Source organism: Coffea arabica, chromosome 10e (assembly GCF_036785885.1).
Source record: "Coffea arabica cultivar ET-39 chromosome 10e, Coffea Arabica ET-39 HiFi, whole genome shotgun sequence".
Classification (NCBI taxonomy): Eukaryota; Viridiplantae; Streptophyta; class Magnoliopsida; order Gentianales; family Rubiaceae; genus Coffea; species Coffea arabica.
Genome location: NC_092328.1, coordinates 7,019,495 through 7,037,644, shown reverse-complemented (window position 1 = coordinate 7,037,644; position 18,150 = coordinate 7,019,495). Strand labels below are relative to the sequence as shown.

General features: G+C 37.7%; 1 protein-coding gene and 1 long non-coding RNA gene across 3 annotated transcripts; both read left to right on the top strand.

Moving 5' to 3' along the window:
- Positions 1-606: 606 nt before the first annotated feature.
- On the top strand, positions 607-4,603 carry LOC140015495 (uncharacterized). Of its 2 annotated transcripts, XR_011822130.1 has the most exons (7): positions 607-789; positions 897-956; positions 1,578-1,607; positions 1,744-1,818; positions 3,221-3,382; positions 3,973-4,076; positions 4,166-4,603. It is a non-coding gene; the product is annotated as an uncharacterized lncRNA (long non-coding RNA). The 2 variants fall into 2 exon arrangements; XR_011822129.1 differs by having other exon boundaries at positions 607-956.
- A 3,193-nt stretch (positions 4,604-7,796) lies between these two features.
- Positions 7,797-13,564, top strand: LOC113712473 (endo-1,4-beta-xylanase 1). The gene is made up of 8 exons (XM_027235918.2): positions 7,797-7,997; positions 8,077-8,139; positions 9,156-9,520; positions 9,603-9,762; positions 9,954-10,306; positions 10,958-11,135; positions 11,304-11,840; positions 12,241-13,564. The coding sequence occupies exons 1-8, from the start codon at positions 7,929-7,931 to the stop codon at positions 13,354-13,356; spliced, it is 2,841 nt and encodes a 946-aa protein (XP_027091719.1). The 5' UTR covers positions 7,797-7,928; the 3' UTR covers positions 13,357-13,564.
- The last annotated feature ends 4,586 nt before the right edge of the window (positions 13,565-18,150 follow it).

Below are 18,150 nucleotides of genomic sequence, written 5' to 3'. Positions count from 1 at the left end.
TGTGTACTTGATTATGACCTTGTTTGATAGACAGGTTTTTTGTCAAATTTGTCTGTTACAAATTTTTTTAAAAACTTTAATTACAGTAATCTTAAAAAAAATTTCAAAGTTTTTAAACTATACATTTCAAAATATTTTAAAAAAACACATTTTAAAAATTTTTAAAAAACTTCTACAGTAAATTACAGTAAAGTTTTAGACGAACACCTAAAAAACTTACTTGTCAAATGGAGCCTATAAATTTCTTCCATTCTTTACACACTTTTAATATGGGATTAATCACTAACTATTTTCAACATCCCCCGCTCCTAGCCTCCTTGTCATAAAATTATCCTTGCCTCCGCCTTGCTCGTTCTGTTTCCCAGCAAGTACCCATGGGGGCATTTGTTTATCTCTTTTTTTTTTTTTTTTAACAAATGAAAACTTTATTCATCTACCTATATAGTAAAAGCATGAATGCAATTTGACAAAAGAGTGGTCGTCTCTGCTGATGTGTCCAGCTGTGGTTGGTGAAAATGTGGTCGTCCTCAGCATGCCAAAATCACGTGCCAACTAGAGAGAAAAAGAATGAGGAACTTTGCTTAAATTTGTTTCCAACAAGCGCCATTTCTCTGGTCATCAGATGACCAGCTGGCTAAGCTTTTGACGGTTGGTGATGGTTTGATTGATGACAAGTGTTGGGCGGTGGGCTCAATGTGGGTTGGCATGATTTACAATTTTGCTCTTCTTTTAAAATCAAACACAACATTATTGTCTGTTGCTGAGCTTCTTACTTGCCTTTGAGCTTCGGTGAGAGAACCTTCCGCTCTGCTCTAGAGAGCTGCCAAAAACCGACTTTTTGCTCCTTTCTTTTGATTGAAAAGACTGAAAACTCTTTGTTTCTATGATGTATGCAGACGTTCCTGTGTTTCTGGTGCCAGTGCCACATTTTCCAGATCTCGTCATCATGATCTACGGTAACTGTGCCTCATTTTTCATTTGTTCTTTTCTTGCTCCCCAGCTACTTGCTTCTATGCGCTGAGTTATAAGCTCTTTCCTTTTCTTTCCTGCTTGCTGTCTTGCTGCCTTCTTGTGTCAATTTTAATTCCACTGTTATTGTTCGATTTTAGCTCATGGTGAGTGTGTTTCCTGCATTGTCGGGTTTATTTGGTTTTTTCCCCTGAATCTTATGGCCTGGTGAGCTGTTACTGTTGTATTTGCTGTTTGCTTTGCTTTTCTGCTCATTTTGCCTTTTCTTTTGTTTCTGATGAGTTTATTTAAATTTGCTTATCTGTCGAAATCTTTTGGACTGTGTTTTCCATTTCCCTCCTGCAAATAGTTCTTACATCGCTGTATTGTAGCTCCTGATAAGTGTGTTGCCTGCATTGTCATGTTTGTTTGGTTTTTTCCCTTAAATCTTATGTCCTGGTCAGCTGTTACTGTTACAATGGCAGTTTGCTTTGCCTTTCAGCTCATTTTGCTTCTTTTTTTGTTTTTAATGAGTTTGGTTAAATTTGCTTTTCTGTCGAAGTCTTTCGAACTGCGTTTTCCTTTTTCCTCCTGCCAATAGCTCTAACATCACTGTACTTTTTTTGTAGCTGTTGTCCCGCTATTCTTAGTGCGTGCAGGTTAGCTCTCCTCGCTTTCCTCTTTATTTCCTTATACTTTTTTCCCCTTTGTCCTCTGGTGCGTGTTGTAGCTCATTTGCTCTTTGTCCTTGTATCTTCTTCATTTTTTCCCCCATTGTTGTTTTATTGCATACAGAACCAGGTGCTGTCCTCTTTTTCTGTTGCTCTACTGTTGGCTGGTCAAGACTTGTTATATACATCTAAGGTTAAGGTGACACCGCTTACTTTCCCTTCTATATATGCTTAGCTTTTTTACTTTGCATGTTAGCTTGCTTCTGGCCAACAAACTTTGTTATGCCATTTAAAAAATGTTACAAGCTTTGCTGGAACTTTTGCCTGCTTTGTGCTTATCTACTCAATTTTCATGGTGCTGTGTAAGAGCTGTGCTTTAGATTTTCTTTGCTCTTTTTTTTTGTTTGGATAAGAGGCGTTCCATTCATGCCTTTGTTATGCCATTTCTTTGCTTTACAATTTTCCCTTCAACTCTGCCCTCCTTTATGCTTATTTAGTTGGCCCTATTGTGGTGTATTAGAGGTGTACGTTAGGCTTTCTTTCGCTTGCTAAACTATGTAGCAATCAGATGCATAGGAATGCTATGCGCCAAAAAAAATGCAGAAATGGCACCTCTAAAGAAAGCGGAACTTCTGCGTTCTTGAAGAGAAACTAGAGCTGCAAAGAAAGCTGAAAAACCTTTAGGTTCACGCGTTCGCAAGGTTCTGTTGGGATATGTGGAATTTGGTGTGTCATTCCCAAATACTCATCGTATGCCATGTTGTAGTGAGGATCTGACTTCTGTCCATTCTCAGCCCTTGGGAAACACAGATGTTGTGCTCCCCGCTGATAATGCTTCTGCGATTAGAGAAGGATTAGAGTTCATGTCGCACCATCTACCTGGTGCCTTTAGTAATCATGCTCCCTCCTCCTTTGCCAAAGAAATCCCTTTGCAAACTATGCCTCCTCCTCAAGGTATATCAGCTTTGCTTACCGTCCAGTTCCTTGATCCATTTAACTCCCGCTCTTTGCCGGCGTTTAGCCTTATTTACCTTTTTTGGCTATCGTTTTTTCCCTTGTATCTCTCAAATTACGACTGCCTCTATTCATAACTGTAGAGCTTCCATTCCGTAATACCCTTGCACCAGCAAAACATCAGAGGTCGTCTGCTGGTGCAGAGCCGAAAAAATTCCCGTTCCTTCTCCTGATGTCCAGTTCAGAGATGAATGAACTACAGGAAAACATATGAACTTATTGTCACTTTTGCCTGAAAATGAACAATTGATGAGCGATAAACATCCAAAAGTTATACTAGGCTCATTTTCTTTGAATTCGACTCTTACAAACTTTGAACAATCAGGCCAACAAAAACTTCCTTGTGAAAGTAATTCTTTGTCTACTGAAATTTCAGATTCTGTTTTAGCACCTTCTTGCACAGGTACTGACTTCCCTTAGCGTATTGCTTATGTTTGCAAAAATGCTGAACTGTTTCGACCAGGCTATAGATAATGAATGCTCATCTTTATAGTCTGGTTTCTGAAAGCCTTCGTCATTTGCTAACCATGTCCCTTTAAGGGACTTTGGTCTATTTTAGAGATCTTATTCAATTTTGCAATTCGCAGACATGCTTTCTGCTCGCAAAACGCAGGTTGGCAGCCGTAGGCCAGTATCTGGTTGTTTGGAGATGAGAAAGAGAAGAGTTAATCCTTCTGCTAATCCATCTATTAGTCAATTTCGTAGCAAAAAACACATCGTACCTGGATCTGTGAGCAAATAGAGATCAGGTTGGAATTTATTTCTGGTTCAGCTTAGCCATTACTTAACTTAGATTCTGATTTATTTAGATGGCCTGTTGAGTTATTAGATATCACACCTACTATTATGAACTGCACTTACTCTACTCACAGCTCAGGCTCGGGTATCTATTATTCTTAAAGTGTGTGGCTGTTCAGGCTTCAATAGATTTAAGAAGTACTGCTTTTTTCCCTCGACCAATACAGTCTCATGCAGTAAATATGCCCTTGCTTTATTCGAAACACGGTAGATAGAACAAATGCACGGTGGTAGTAATGACTCGATTCCTAGCATTCACTCCTTTTATTATTAACCAGTTCTGCATCGTTGATATTACAGATCATTAATCCGCTTAGCTGTGAAAAAATGAGAGCTAGACTAACAATAAAAAAATTTATTTAAAAAAAACTGCTAACCACCAATTCTTTATATATAGCTACTTCCTGAAAACATCATACATTCCAGGCAAAGCACTACAGCAAGTTAACTTTCCTGCTTGATTTCCTCGAGTTATACCTAACATTTGGAGATTTTCTTTGCCTGCATGTAATTACATCTTTGTCACTTTCTTTTTTATTAGCTTCTCCAGTCAGATCGATGGCAGAAGGTTTATCTACTTATGGATTAACAAACAGCAACTCAATGGCCTGTTGTTTTCTGCTGAAATGCAATCGCATAGGAGAAGTATAATTTTTTCCTGCACATGTTAATGGCATGCAGTACAGTTATATAAATCCATTTAACATTTCCTATTTTTCTCTCCTAAAACACAGATTCTGCCTGCTGAATTCAAGCTATTACTTAATCAGCACCAGCGCAATACAATCATTCTCAGACATGGTATATAAATGGTCGGTTGTGTTCGGTGATCGTTCATTTGAAAAAGGTTGGGATGAATATTGCCATGAGAATATCACTAACAAACATGATATGTTGCTTCTACGCCATATCGGTCATCTCATCTTCGATGTCATCCATTTTTCCGAGCTGCAAAAATAAATTTACCTATCTTGGACAATTCCGTTGCCAAATTTATTGCAGGCTGGTGGTGATCATGCACAAGGTCCATTTATGCTTCGCTTTATATCATGCAGTTACTTGTAGCAGAATTCCCTCTAATTTATTATCTGCTAAATAGATTCGGATAGTGCAGATTCTATGATAGGTCAGCTGTGGGTTGCTTCATCAATAAAACCGGATTTAACCCAAAATCTCATTGATTCGGTTTCCTTCTATCAAACCTTTAATACAGCAACCCCAAACACATTGGTAGCCTATCCTTGCACTATTTCGTTCTTCCTCTCTTACTGTATTTCTTTAAAAGAACTCTATATATTGTGTTCTTCAATCTGTCTTTCATTCATCCCATTAGAAAATCCCAAGATTCGTCGATCACTTCATTAATGGACAAAGAACCCCAATGCTTCTTATTAGGACTGGAGAGAAACTTACAGAGATTGGTGTAAAAGGGAAAAAGCTAAAAACAAATTGGCGAAACTTCGTTCTTCAACATCAATTCAGCATAATGAAGTCCTTGTCTTCATTCCAGAATCATCAACTACCTTCACAGTTTTAATTTTTGATGATAATGAAGTCGAGAGAGTTTTTCCATGGTCTTGCATCTTCAAAATTTATTCTAATTGTCCTGCTTGTACCTAACTTCTGCAGTATGGTTTTCTCTATAAACAAAATTCGCTTTTCTCTTGGAGCTTTTCATCAGACATAGTCGAATTGTTTTTTCCATTGAAGCGCACTGTACGTTCCTGCTAAATATGCCTGCATTGCAATGAAATTAAGCATGCAACAACATAATTGCAGTGGTCAAAATTTTTCTTACAACCTTGCTTATTTAAAAGCTTAATCATTTTATAACCAAATAACCTAAATGCAATACATACAATTTATGATATTTTCACTTGAAAATCTGGGCATTTTCTGGACAACATGAAATTAACACCGCGCATCGCGCGGTGATCCCCTCCTAGTAAGAAATAAGCGCATACAATGGTGTTCATTAGATTCTGGTTACATCATACTCATGAGCTGATACAAGTATCATCAGTACGCCTACTGATACAAGAGCAAAACACTAATGAGGCTATCCAAAATTCACAACAAGCTCAAGGTTTGTCTTAGTCCGAGGCACCTTTTCCTAACTTGCAACAGCATTTTGCACTGGTTCAAGGACAGCAGAAACAATAGCCATTTTCAGACAAATGCTGTTGTCTAAATATGTTTTGGTTCCACTAATATGACAATCACTACTACTACTACTACTAATAGTAATATTATTAGGAAAAATAATCTACTACTACTAATAATTTAACTCTAGATAATATGGAAAATTAGATATATTAATAATTTTATTATATTTATTTAATTAATACGGGGATGGGGCGGGGCTATGCTCCTCCGCCTTAACCCGGCCCATTTTAGGCGGAGAAGAAACGCCTCCTCCTCCTGCCCCCTCTCCCCCACCCTATATCTCCCGTCACAGAGTGGGTGTCCGTGGACACCCATCCTTCTTGTTATTTCTAATTATTAATAATGATTGTACCATGCAATGTAGGTAGTTGTGTAACAAATATATACACTATAAAAACATGTAAAAATGTAAACAAATTTGTACCCAAAACTCAAGTTCCAACCATTCAATTTCACTGAGTGTTGTGCCTTTCAGTCTGTTGAACCTAAGCCTATTTCAAAGCTAAGAGTAGAGAAGAATCATTTTGGTTTCTAAACCGTGTATATAAAAATGAATGGAAATCGAATAAACTGAAATCTCATGCTTCTTCCTAAGAACAAATTTTTTTAAATAATATTTCCCTTGCATCTCAAACATATTTTCGAACTCACCTTTTTATCTCACATATATCGTATGATAAAAAGTGATATAATAATTATTTCAAATAATACTCTATTCAATCGCATGCAATATTCTATAAGAGGTTTGTATGTATTATTATAAATTGTAGTATTAGCGTACATTGAGAGTTTCTTCAGAAAAATTTCAATTGAACAGAAAACTGAGCTGAATTAACATTAAAAACTACACCCACTTCAAAAATTTGAATCTTCCTCAATAATTTCTGAAAATAACCCACACTATGTTCAAACCCTTTCACTTCCATTAAAGCAATAATCAATTTTTTTCTCCAAATTAAAATCAAGACAATGGCAAAGGTCTTATTGCTCAATTTGTCATAACCAACCATAGCGATTATGCTGGCAAAGAAATAAGGATGAGATTAGACTTCAAGGTTAAACTAGTAATTAAGAAATCAAAAAAATCTCCATGAAAACAGCCAAAACTAATTAATACTGCATATCCACGAGTAAATTTCACCGTTAGATGGTGATAGAAGTATTATTAATCCTTTAGATAAACAATATTGGGTCTGTTTGGATATCATATTATTTACAAAAAATTATTTACTTGTACTAGAAACATATTTTTCAATCAATATTTTTGTTTTTATAACTATATTTTAATCTTATATATATTACATGACAAAAAATGCTCCCGTAAATATTTTCAAATAATCTCCCATCCAAACGCACTCAATGTTAAATATTTAAAATTTAAACTAATTATTTTTGATGAAATATGCGAGTTAGATGGATTGGTAGAATTTTAACGTCAGGTATGAGACCTAAAACTTGAAAAAACAAAGTTTAGTGGCCATAAAAAATGGACTAAATCCCTCTTTGGACTATGAATCGAGGGTTCAAACTCCACTTATAGTGAAAAAATCCAAAAGAGGTATCAAAGTATCCCTTTGATTTAGTCAGATATGTATACTTGCTAATCCATTACACAATCTTTTTAGACTCCCCTCCCTGTAAAATAGAATAGATTATATTATATATATATTATTGTTATTAAAAAAATTAGACCTAAAACTTGAAAGATGTGTGAATTTCAAGATAGACTAAATTATATAAATGTTATCGTTATTTAAAAAAAAAAAAAAGTTAAGACCTAAAACTTGAAAGATGTGGGCTCTAAATAATCTCTAAATAATCAGTTAAAGGAACAGACTAAACAGCACGCATCGAAAGAAAGGCCAGATTTCACCTAACCTGCAAGTTGTTAAGAATGAAATCTGACTTGTAATCAAAGACTTAGAGACCCGTTGACAAAGAAAGGTATCGATGATATGATTTACTTATTGAACACAGCATCCCTAAAGCCGGTAATCTTCTATTTCAATTCAAGCATTCAAAATTGCAATTGGCCAACCCAGTCTGCAAGACAAAGAAATCCCCCGCCAACTCCAAATTGTACACAATTTAATGAAAAAATCTGGAAAATCAAGAGGAACAGGAGAAACCCATTTTTAAAATGCAGAAAGAAAATGTCCTAGAACAAATGTTCCTGCAATGTAGGCTGTCTAGATTATTGGGACAAAATATCAAACAGTTAGAAGGCAGAAGACTTTTGATTGGTCGGTAGGTTTAGTTGGTCCCGCCATATCCGATGACTTCACTTATAAAACTTCCGAACATACAGTAGTTTGTATCTATCTGTATATAATGAAGCGGCTGTGTTGCTGCTTCAAACGTCGAATTCCGAAGCAATTTTCTGAGAACAGTCCTTCGCAGGTACTGAAATTTTTCTTAGAAGTCTGTCTTTGTCTGATATTTTTGGTGTGGTGTAGTGATCTTGCTTAATGGGTTTTAGAGTTTGAAAGTTGACATGGAGAACCCATCAGAGGGCAATGCCAATAATGCGTTCCAATCTGAGGTATGCATTGATTATTTTAAAGCCTATCTGAGGTATGCATTGCTTATCTTAAAGCTTTTCTCTTGTTCCTTCGTTTATTAAATTTTCTGGCGAGCTCATTTTAATTTTGAAGGATCGCTCTGGACCGATGGGCATTATTAATTGTTAAATTAATTGTTGTTTGTTAGTAGCTCCTAATTCTCAGACTTGGATCAATTGATGAGTCTCCCTTTGACACACAAAGAAAGTCACATTCTTATGTTGTACATCAATCCAAATTTTGTTTATGTATCGTGGATCTAACCACAATAGTGTTTGTACTGTTAGTGTATATATGATTAACTCATATTCTTAATAAACAAACTTTGTGCAGTAGTATTATCTTTCTTTTCCCCTTAATTCCCCTTACTTATTTGGTGGATTTTGGAGAGCTTGGTGGCTGGGGCGCTGGAGCTGGTGGCCAGAGAGTTGTTGTACAGTTGAGAACTGAATTGTTGAGTATTATGCTGACTAATAACTCAATTTGTTATAAGAACGTCAGCTGCTAATTTTGAGTGAATGGCTACAGAGTGCCATTTTTGAGCTAATGTTGTCAATGATATCCGTGACAATGCATCATATTTGTTTTGATAAGTCGTGCAAGAATTGAATAACTACAGAGTGCTAGTTTTGAGCTAATGTTGTCAATGACTCCAAGAACTATCAGGGGTACCAGGTAGGTAAGGAACATTCCCTGAACATTCATTTATTCTAAATTATTTGTGGTATACATGGCCACCTTGTTTTGCTCCAAGAGGCATTATGCATTTGGATGCAAAAGGAGCTGCTGCCTTGGTGGTTAATAATCATCTGGATGTAACACCCTGTACTTGTGTAGTCAAACAAAGTTGTATGTTAAGAAAGTTACCCTTTCATTTTCCTTCTTTTGTGAGATCATATGACAGTGAATTGTGATGGAACGTTTTTATCTGTTAAGTTTTATGTATTAGCTTGCATAAATACATCCTAATATATACATTATGAATTTCTGACTGCAGAATTTGGCGGAAAATGTGAGAACTATGAGGAACAGTTCTGATATTAATATCATCGATAACCACGACTTCTCTAGAGGGCTTCATTCATGGCATCCGAATTGTTGTGAGGCCTATGTGATCTCAGCTTACTCAAGTACCATTGAAGGAAACTCGCCCAAACCTGGCACTTATGCTGTCATTACAAACCGGAAGGAACCTTGGCAAGGCTTGGAGCAAGATATCACAAGCCGAGTCTCTACTGGTTCCACATATATGGTGTCTGCACGTGTTGGTGTATCAGGTGCTCTTCAGGGATATGCTGATGTCCTAGCAACATTAAAACTGGAATACAGGAACATGGATACTAGCTACTTGTTCATTGGAAGGCAACACATTTCTCCTTCTCATAGATTACTTGCCCTGTTTTATTTTTAGAGCCATTGCTCTGATGACAGTGTCCTTGTGCAGAAGGTCTGTTTCGAAAGATTGCTGGGAGAATTTAGAAGGCACATTCTTGCTGTCGACAATGCCTGATAGGGTGATATTTTATCTGGAAGGGCCTTCACCCGGTGTGAACCTGCTTATAGAATCAGTAGTAGTCTCTTGTTCTAGCTCCAGTTGGTGTAATGTAAGTGTATCTGATTCTCCCACGACACTTCTTCTAGGAATTTTGCATTTAATTGAGAACTAGCCAATAGTAGGATAAATGATTAGTATGATGGGGTGAAGGACAGTTGTATTTGTGTGTTAAGGATAGTAAATGTGTCCATTTCTTCTGCAATCAGCTCAAGTTACTGACAAGGACTTGTTACTTGACAGAGCCAGAGCAAAGGATCTCCATTGTTTGAAGAAGAGAACATCATAACAAATTGGAAGTTTGATGATGGTCTTAATGGTTGGTCTGGTAGAGGCTGCAAGGTTGTTTTGCATGACTCAATGGCAGATGGCAAAATTGTTCCACAATCCGGGAAATTGTTTGCAGCTGCTACAGAACGTACTCAGAGCTGGAATGGCATTCAGCAGGAGATAACAGGGAAAGTAAACCGGAAGCTTGCTTATGAGGTTAGTTCGGTAGTTCGCATCTATGGTAACAATGTAACCAATGCAGACGTTCAGGCGACATTGTGGGTTCAGGCTGCAGACATGCGCGAGCAGTACATAGGCATTGCAAAGTAAGTATGTGCTTGCCATATCTGATTTCTTTTGTTCCATGGTAAAGTGGAGCAGAGGATGTCATTATAATTAGCAAATAATCAGCTGAAGTTTATCTTTAAAAGCTAGTGATCTTTGTTGAAGATGTGCTTTCTGGGAGAAGATTATCCTTTTGTGAGGATCAATCCTTAAAAAGAAGTTTTCCCTTCTTATTTTTATTTTGCAGCTATATGGGTTATACACCGTATCATGTTAAAACACCCAGTGAGGCGGGATGTCTTACTAGTGTACTTAAAAGATACTGCTGCAATGGACATATTACTACTGAAAACTTTAATTGAGTATTTTGACTGATCATATTTAAAAATGTGTTGCTGCACATACAGTATGCTTGACAAAGCAACGAGATGAGCATCAATTACGTCAATAGTTTTTATAGAATGGAACTTCGTCTTCCTGGATATGTTATTTTAGGTCTCATAGTGATACAATGAATTGATCTGAAGGGCATTATCCTTCACGTGGCCTAATGTTCTTGGTTGTGTCCATTAGTTGATCCATTGGTCAAAATACTATATGCTTGAACATTTTTAGTAGACTTGTAGTATTCATCAGAAAAGATATCATGTATGGATATTATCTGAAAAATATGCTAAATGAATCACCTGCAGAGTGAAGGCAACAGACAAGGAATGGGTGCAGATGCAAGGAAAATTTCTTCTTAACGGTTCGCCATCGAGAGTAGTGATTTACTTAGAAGGTCCACCTCCGGGCACTGATATACTTCTTAATAGCTTGGTGGTAAAACATGCTGCTAAAGTACCTCCTTCACCTCCTCCAGTAATCGAGGTTGGTTGAATAGGTCCTGTGATGTGGTGTTTTGAGTTCACATCCATGATGCAAAATTATTTCATATTTTACATCCTTTTTATTGAATTTTGTTGGTCAAGAAGAAATCTTCTGCATGCCTTCTCAATTGTGTTATGTTTTGCATGCTAATTTCATTAATGTTTTCAGGATGTAGTTTTCGGTGTTAATATCATTGCCAACAGTGACCTTAATGATGGCACAAATGGGTGGTTTCCACTTGGCAACTGCACTCTTAGCGTTGGAACTGGCTCACCACATATAATTCCTCCCATGGCTAGAGATTCTCTAGGAGCTCATCAGCCACCAAGTGGTCGCTACATCCTTGTGACAAAACGAACCCAAACATGGATGGGTCCTGCTCAGATGATTACTGACAAAGTAAAACTCTACGTGACATATCAAGTATCCGGGTGGATTCGAATTGCTCCCGGCCCTACTAGCCCCCAGAGTGTGAACGTTGCTCTTGGTGTGGATGACCAATGGGTTAACGGCGGACAAGTTGAGATTCGTGATGATAGATGGCATGAAATTGGTGGGTCATTTAGAATTGAAAAAAAACCTGCTAAGGTGATGGTTTATGTTCAGGGTCCTGCTTCAGGCATTGACTTCATGGTTGCTGGACTGCAAATATTTCCAGTTGACAGGCATGCCAGGTTTAGATCCTTGAGGAGACAAACAGATAAGGTATATATTTCTTCTGCTTTTCTTTATTTTGTACATGTATAGTAGCCACATGGTGATCACTACTCGTCTAATCAGACAAATCTCCACATGTTCTTTCCTTAAAATGCATTTTACAAGCTTTCTGAGATATAGCTTTCTTCTTATGAGCAATGCCCTTGCAATTGATTTTACTGAATTTTTGTCATATATTCAATGAATCGTTTGGCCAAAATTATTGGGTCCCACTAACACAAGCAAAAGATACTTGGTTATTGTTCTGACATCGTGTTGTCTCACATCTTTAATTTGCTTTACGCTTTACCTTACTGCATTAAAATACCAATGGTTATGTTGAATTTGGTGAATCTGTTATTATCAGATCCCTTTAAGACTACCAACTAAATCTTTTGCTAAAATGCAGATACGAAAGCATGACATCATCTTGAAATTATCAGGATCAGATTCTGGCAGCTTGCTTGGTACCTTAATCAGAGTAAAACAAACTCAAAACAGCTTTCCCTTCGGATCATGTTTGATGAGAACAAATATGGACAATGAAGACTTTGTTGATTTCTTTGTGAAGCATTTTAATTGGGCAGTCTTTGGAAATGAACTGAAGTGGTATTGGACGGAAGCACAGCAAGGAAACTTTAATTATAAGGATGCCGATGAACTCTTGAACCTCTGCACCAGCCACAACATTCAAGTCCGTGGGCATTGCATCTTCTGGGAGGTTGAGAACACAGTTCAGCAATGGATACGCAATTTGAGTCAAAGTGACTTGAAGACTGCCGTTCAAAACCGTCTTACAGGGCTTCTTACACGCTACAAGGGTAAATTCCGACACTATGATGTGAACAATGAGATGATGCATGGCTCATTCTATCAAGACCGGTTGGGCAAAGATATCCGGGCAGACATGTTCAAGACTGCAAACCAACTAGACCCATCTGCTATCCTGTTTGTGAATGATTACCATGTCGAGGATGGTTGCGACACCCGGTCATCGCCAGAAAAGTACATAGAGCACATACTTGACCTCCAGGAGCAGGGTGCACCTGTTGGAGGAATAGGTATTCAGGGGCATATAGATAGTCCAGTGGGACCTGTTGTCTGCTCTGCACTTAATGATTTAGGTATTCTTGGGCTTCCAATCTGGTTCACGGAACTTGATGTGTCTTCGGACAACGAGCACATTAGGGCCGACGATTTGGAAGTAATGCTTCGGGAAGCTTTTGCTCATCCAGCAGTAGATGGTGTTATGTTGTGGGGATTCTGGGAACTGTTCACGAGCAGGGAAAACTCTCATCTAGTGAATGCAGAAGGTGACCTAAATGAAGCGGGTCGGAGATATCTTGCCCTTAAGGAGGAGTGGTTGTCCCATGCTCACGGCCATATTGATGAACAGGGACAATTCTCCTTCAGAGGATTTCAGGGATCATATCAAGTGGAAATTTTCAGCACCAAAGGAAAAGTCATCAAGACATTTGCTGTTGACAAGGGCGAGGAACCGCTGATAATATCCATAGACCTATAGTTTACTAATTCAGACAATTAAGATAACGACTGCCTGTATTTGTAATACTGTAATACTGTGGTGTAAAGTACAAAAATGTGGTGGTGGTCTTGCTGTCTGTAAATGGTTGTAAATGTTCCTTTTGCAAAGGTTTGACATGTTGCTTCTGTTCCTACTTTTTACAGTCAAATAAATGAGAAAAGATCTATCTTTTCCTCTTTCTTTTTTAGCACGATCGCAGTTTCATTCCATCAAAATTACTTAGCTAGTTCTCGTCGAGAATATCAAGTAGACTAGGCAAGGATCTGGGGGTCACATTTTGCCGGAGTGGCTTGCCTGTTGTAAAGAAGAACATCTCCTGCCTAATCAAGCATAATTTTAAGAGACTAAATCTTGAATCCATCCTCAACACTGCAATATGTTTTCATGGCTCTCAAAGTACCAGGAACAGCAGAAGCCACCTCATTAAGTGCTAACTGCGGAATTTCTGTTAGTTAATAGTAAATGGTATTGACAGGTTAAGCTAATACATTGGCTATACCTTCAGCTTAATTATTTTGTTGCAGGGAGGTATTGTTCCGACCCTGGACCTGGCCCAGTACAAAACCGAAAGGAAACCTTGGATAAAGATATTGGCAGTGTCCTCCAATCCATGTAACCCGTTCTCCTATATAATGATTATGGGCGGCTGTTGGGCCAAGAAGTGCAGTAGTATTTCTCTATGATGGAGACATAACTATCCTGAACTTGTCTTGAAAGTTGAAAGCGATGGATGGTTGATGCTTTCAACATTTGCAAGAATTCATTACAAACATGGGGCTAGGGCCACAAAGCTCAGGCCCAGAATTTGCTGCTGAACTTCTCATTAATCATATGTCTAATTGTAGTCTCCACCTAATACTTGATCCATGCATGAGGCTTAACAAAATTTTCTGCTGTATAGAAAAAATACTAGTTGGACTGTATGGGGAGGTAAGGGTCAACATTCTAGCCAGTTCAGGTCAGATGAAGGATTACCAAACTGACCCGAAACCTTATAATCCACAATATGACTTCATTAGAACAGGTCAAAGATGGGGTGGTTTAGTTTATTCGTGATTAATGTAAGAAGGGTGTGTAATGTAATCTCTAGACTACGCTTTCTTCCGAGCGTTTGGTCAAATCGTGGATATAATAATGCGAGGGTGCACCACTTAAAAACTTAGCTCGAAAATTCAAGAAACTAGCTGCACAGTAGTGTCGTTCAATAATTACACCATAGTGTTTGGTACAAGTCATATGCTTCGAAGGCGTGAACAGCAGCGTTTGGTTGTCGACCATCTTAGTATCCAGTGACAGTACACAAATGAGCGAGCAAGATTAGACGCTTGCGGTCCGATTATCTGAAGATTCTGCTCGGGTTTAGGTGGTCCAAAGACGTGGTTTAAAAATAAACGGACCGAAGAAGCTATCCATCTAATCAGTCCCCTTAAAGGCTGAACTACTGTGATCAAGTAAGAGAGCTTCACAGCGAATCAATTAACACTTACTGCCTTCTTAATTGCTAACAGCTAGTATTTTTACAATCATGATCTCATGGCGTTTGGAGGCTGCAAAATATAGTATTGGGACAAATGTGATGAGTGATTAAGCAGCTCCAAAAAGCCAAGATATTATTAAGGATTTAACTAAAAACAGTATGGGAAATGGGGAGATGGACGGAGTTGGGTCTCCAGCCTGAGTTCCCCACACGGAGCATATTATGTTATATTGTTATCAACAATCATTTGACACCTTTGCAATTTGCCAGGGTCCCATGGACTCCTGAGAGAGACATGGGAAGGACCTACAAATCACATCCATTGATAGACTCCCACCATCTGCTGGTATGATAGGACCCCATTTTACCTTGTCCAGGCACAGTCTCATCCGTGTCTCTTGTACCCTGGTTCCGCTGACCCTACTCTCACATGGCTACATGGCATCCTTGCCTGCCGGACCTCCTCCGCACTAGCACCAACTGGCTTGGATCAAAAGTTTTTAATTTTCACAACTCCTATTGGATATTAATTAAAGTTATATATATGCTTTCAGTTTTTTTTTTTTTAAAAAAAAAATAAATGTTCATGTGTCCTATTGGATTAATAAAAGTTACGTACTTTTATTGATAAGCCCACCAAATTTTATTTTTTTTTAGTTTAATTTATAATTTTCACATTTGAGCACTCAATTCAATTGACAGAGACATTAATCAAATGATCATGATGTTTTTGGTTTGATGTATCAAACTTTTCTTTTTCATGTAAAGCTTGAAATCTTCTTGAAAAGGGGGGAAAAAAAGATTTCACGTGAACTCTGTTGTCAATAGAATTACGGGCATGCGTAGATTTGTATTTTACAATTGAGGGAAGCAGCACGTCTATGCGTAGATTTATAGAGACATTAGTCAAGTGGTGAGAGGCTTCTCGTTGGACCCTCAAACATTTCCCTTTCCCTCTTCTCTACGTCAAATTTTGGAGTCTTCTTTGGATAAAAAAAAAATATACGCACAGGAATAAGATCACTTTGCACCTCTAAACGTGTGCTCTACATATATCACAATTCATCATTTTGTGATCCTTTTGCTCATTCTGATCACTTTTAATAAATTATTATCATTTATTTGTACGGCCCTCTATTCCGATAAGTTTGCTAACAATTGACGGTATTATCAGTTAAATCTAAGAAGTCGGAACATAAATTATCTAAAATATAGAGTGCGAAATAAAAATGTGATACAAGTTCAGGGGCGTAAAATGAAACTGGTTCACACAAATCTGTGTGTGTGTGCGTGTGACAGAGAGAGAGAGAGAAACAGAAAGATAAGACTCGCTCGCAAGAGCGGTGGTGGTGACTGATCACAGAGTTAAAAGGACAGTGAGTGAGTATTGAGCGTGAGGAGGAGGAGGAGGAGGATGAATGAGGGTACTGATGTGTCTATGTTCTGCGCATCGGGAAACAGCTCCCGCGCTGTTTTCGCGCGCCCTGAACCATACGACACCCTTCACTTGGGTCCCTCCTTTTAAAACCCCTCTAACCAATCTCAGATTTCTCTGCTCTCAGACCATGCGTCCCCCTCCAACACTCTGCCTTTTGCCATTGGGCTGGATGCGCAGTATTTCTATCTGCTACTGTTAGCGTATGATATGACGCAGATGACTACTAATAAATTATAGTATAACTTTCCATGCAGCATTCATTCATTAACAGTTAGTTTCTAACGCCTACTACTGCTCTTTTGCCCATGTTACATGTATATATACTAGGATACCCTCTCAACAAGTCTGATCATCATTCATGGCCTCGTGGGGCTTTGGGAGTGGATGCAGGCTAGGCTGAACAATCAACCAATAAACCATGCTGCATAAGTCATCGCCATTATCAACCTTAGAAAGGGGCTTCCAATAATTGTTTACCCAGTACACTAAAGATCGACTTGCTTTATAGTATTACTTAGTTGGTAGGATATTGATTAATAAGGCGGTTGCAGAATCTATGATTTCATTCTTTACACTCTTTTATTGCCCATTATTTTTTTTTAATCTCTCATAAAAACAAAACAAAACAAAACAAAAGGGATTTTTCTTAGTTATCACCATGCAATTCCAGTAGATGGTAGCAGCAGTATACAGCTCTCGGTAGTGACTAGTGATACCATTGCACCCCTATACCTGGTACGTAGTAGTAATAATGGGTTTGTTTGGATTGGCCTTTATTTCCCCAAATATATTTGCTTACATCATCATTACAATTTTCAATACACCTTTTTACCTTTCCAATTACCTTTTTATCTCACATACATCACATCATAAAAAGTGCTACAGTAAAAATATCTCAAATAACTTACAATCCAAACAAACCTAATATTATTGATGCTGGAAACAGAGGTTGAGTTTTTGCAGCTTCCAATTTTGGAACCACTTGACTTGACTGACACCAGTTTTGATGCTTTAACTTGAGATTACAAATGCCGGATGGAGAGAAAAATGTAAGGATCAAGACAAACGCTGTCACGTAGAACCTAACAACTTTTGACTCAATGAAAGCCTTCTGTTTTCTTAATTGGATCAATGAAACTTGTTTCTTTTTCGAATGGAAATTCAATGGGAGTAGGATGTCAAGTGTCAACACCATATCCCGAGTGAACAAAAAAAAAAAAAGGGGATCAAATATTATGATGTGAAATTGAATATCGAATCATCAGGGGACTGACATTCCAATCAGGTGCACCGCCTTCAAGATAATCTTTGAACATCAGTCCATCAATTTCACGTGTAAACATTCCATTTGAGGCTATGATATTTGACATTTTTTTAAACAAAAGAATATTGTAACAAAACCGAAAAAGGACAAAAAAGTAGATTACCATCCCCTTTAACTTGCTTTGCGACATACCAACATTATTATTTTTCTTTAAAAAAAAAATAATAATTTTTTAAATAGTAAATAAAATAAAATTTGAGGCACATCAAACTTAGTACAAGAATTGACATCTAAAAGCCATTGGCCAAAAATAATCTACACTGCTGTTACCATGACTTGGAATTGGGGGAAAAGCCAGACAATTCTTTGTCGGACTAAGTGTCTATATGTACTTAAAATATGACTCAATTTGTATATTTAAATCATACAACACTACTTATTAAGATTCTCGTGGTTGAGATATCGGCCGTCATTAGGGCCAATTGGTTTTAATTGCGCACTTTCCGAGTGTTGAGTTGGATGGCGAACAGATTATCAAAAAGTTTAAGTGGAGCATTACGGATTAGTAGTAATAATATAATATAATCTAATCTA

Bases quoted from the DNA above. Each gene is read 5' to 3' on its own strand.
- LOC113712473 (XM_027235918.2), top strand. From the start codon at position 7,929: ATGAAGCGGCTGTGTTGCTGCTTCAAACGTCGAATTCCGAAGCAATTT. The intron at 8,140-9,155 runs GTATGCATTGAT...TTCTGACTGCAG, and splicing joins ATAATGCGTTCCAATCTGAG to AATTTGGCGGAAAATGTGAG. The intron at 10,307-10,957 runs GTAAGTATGTGC...AATCACCTGCAG, and splicing joins CAGTACATAGGCATTGCAAA to AGTGAAGGCAACAGACAAGG.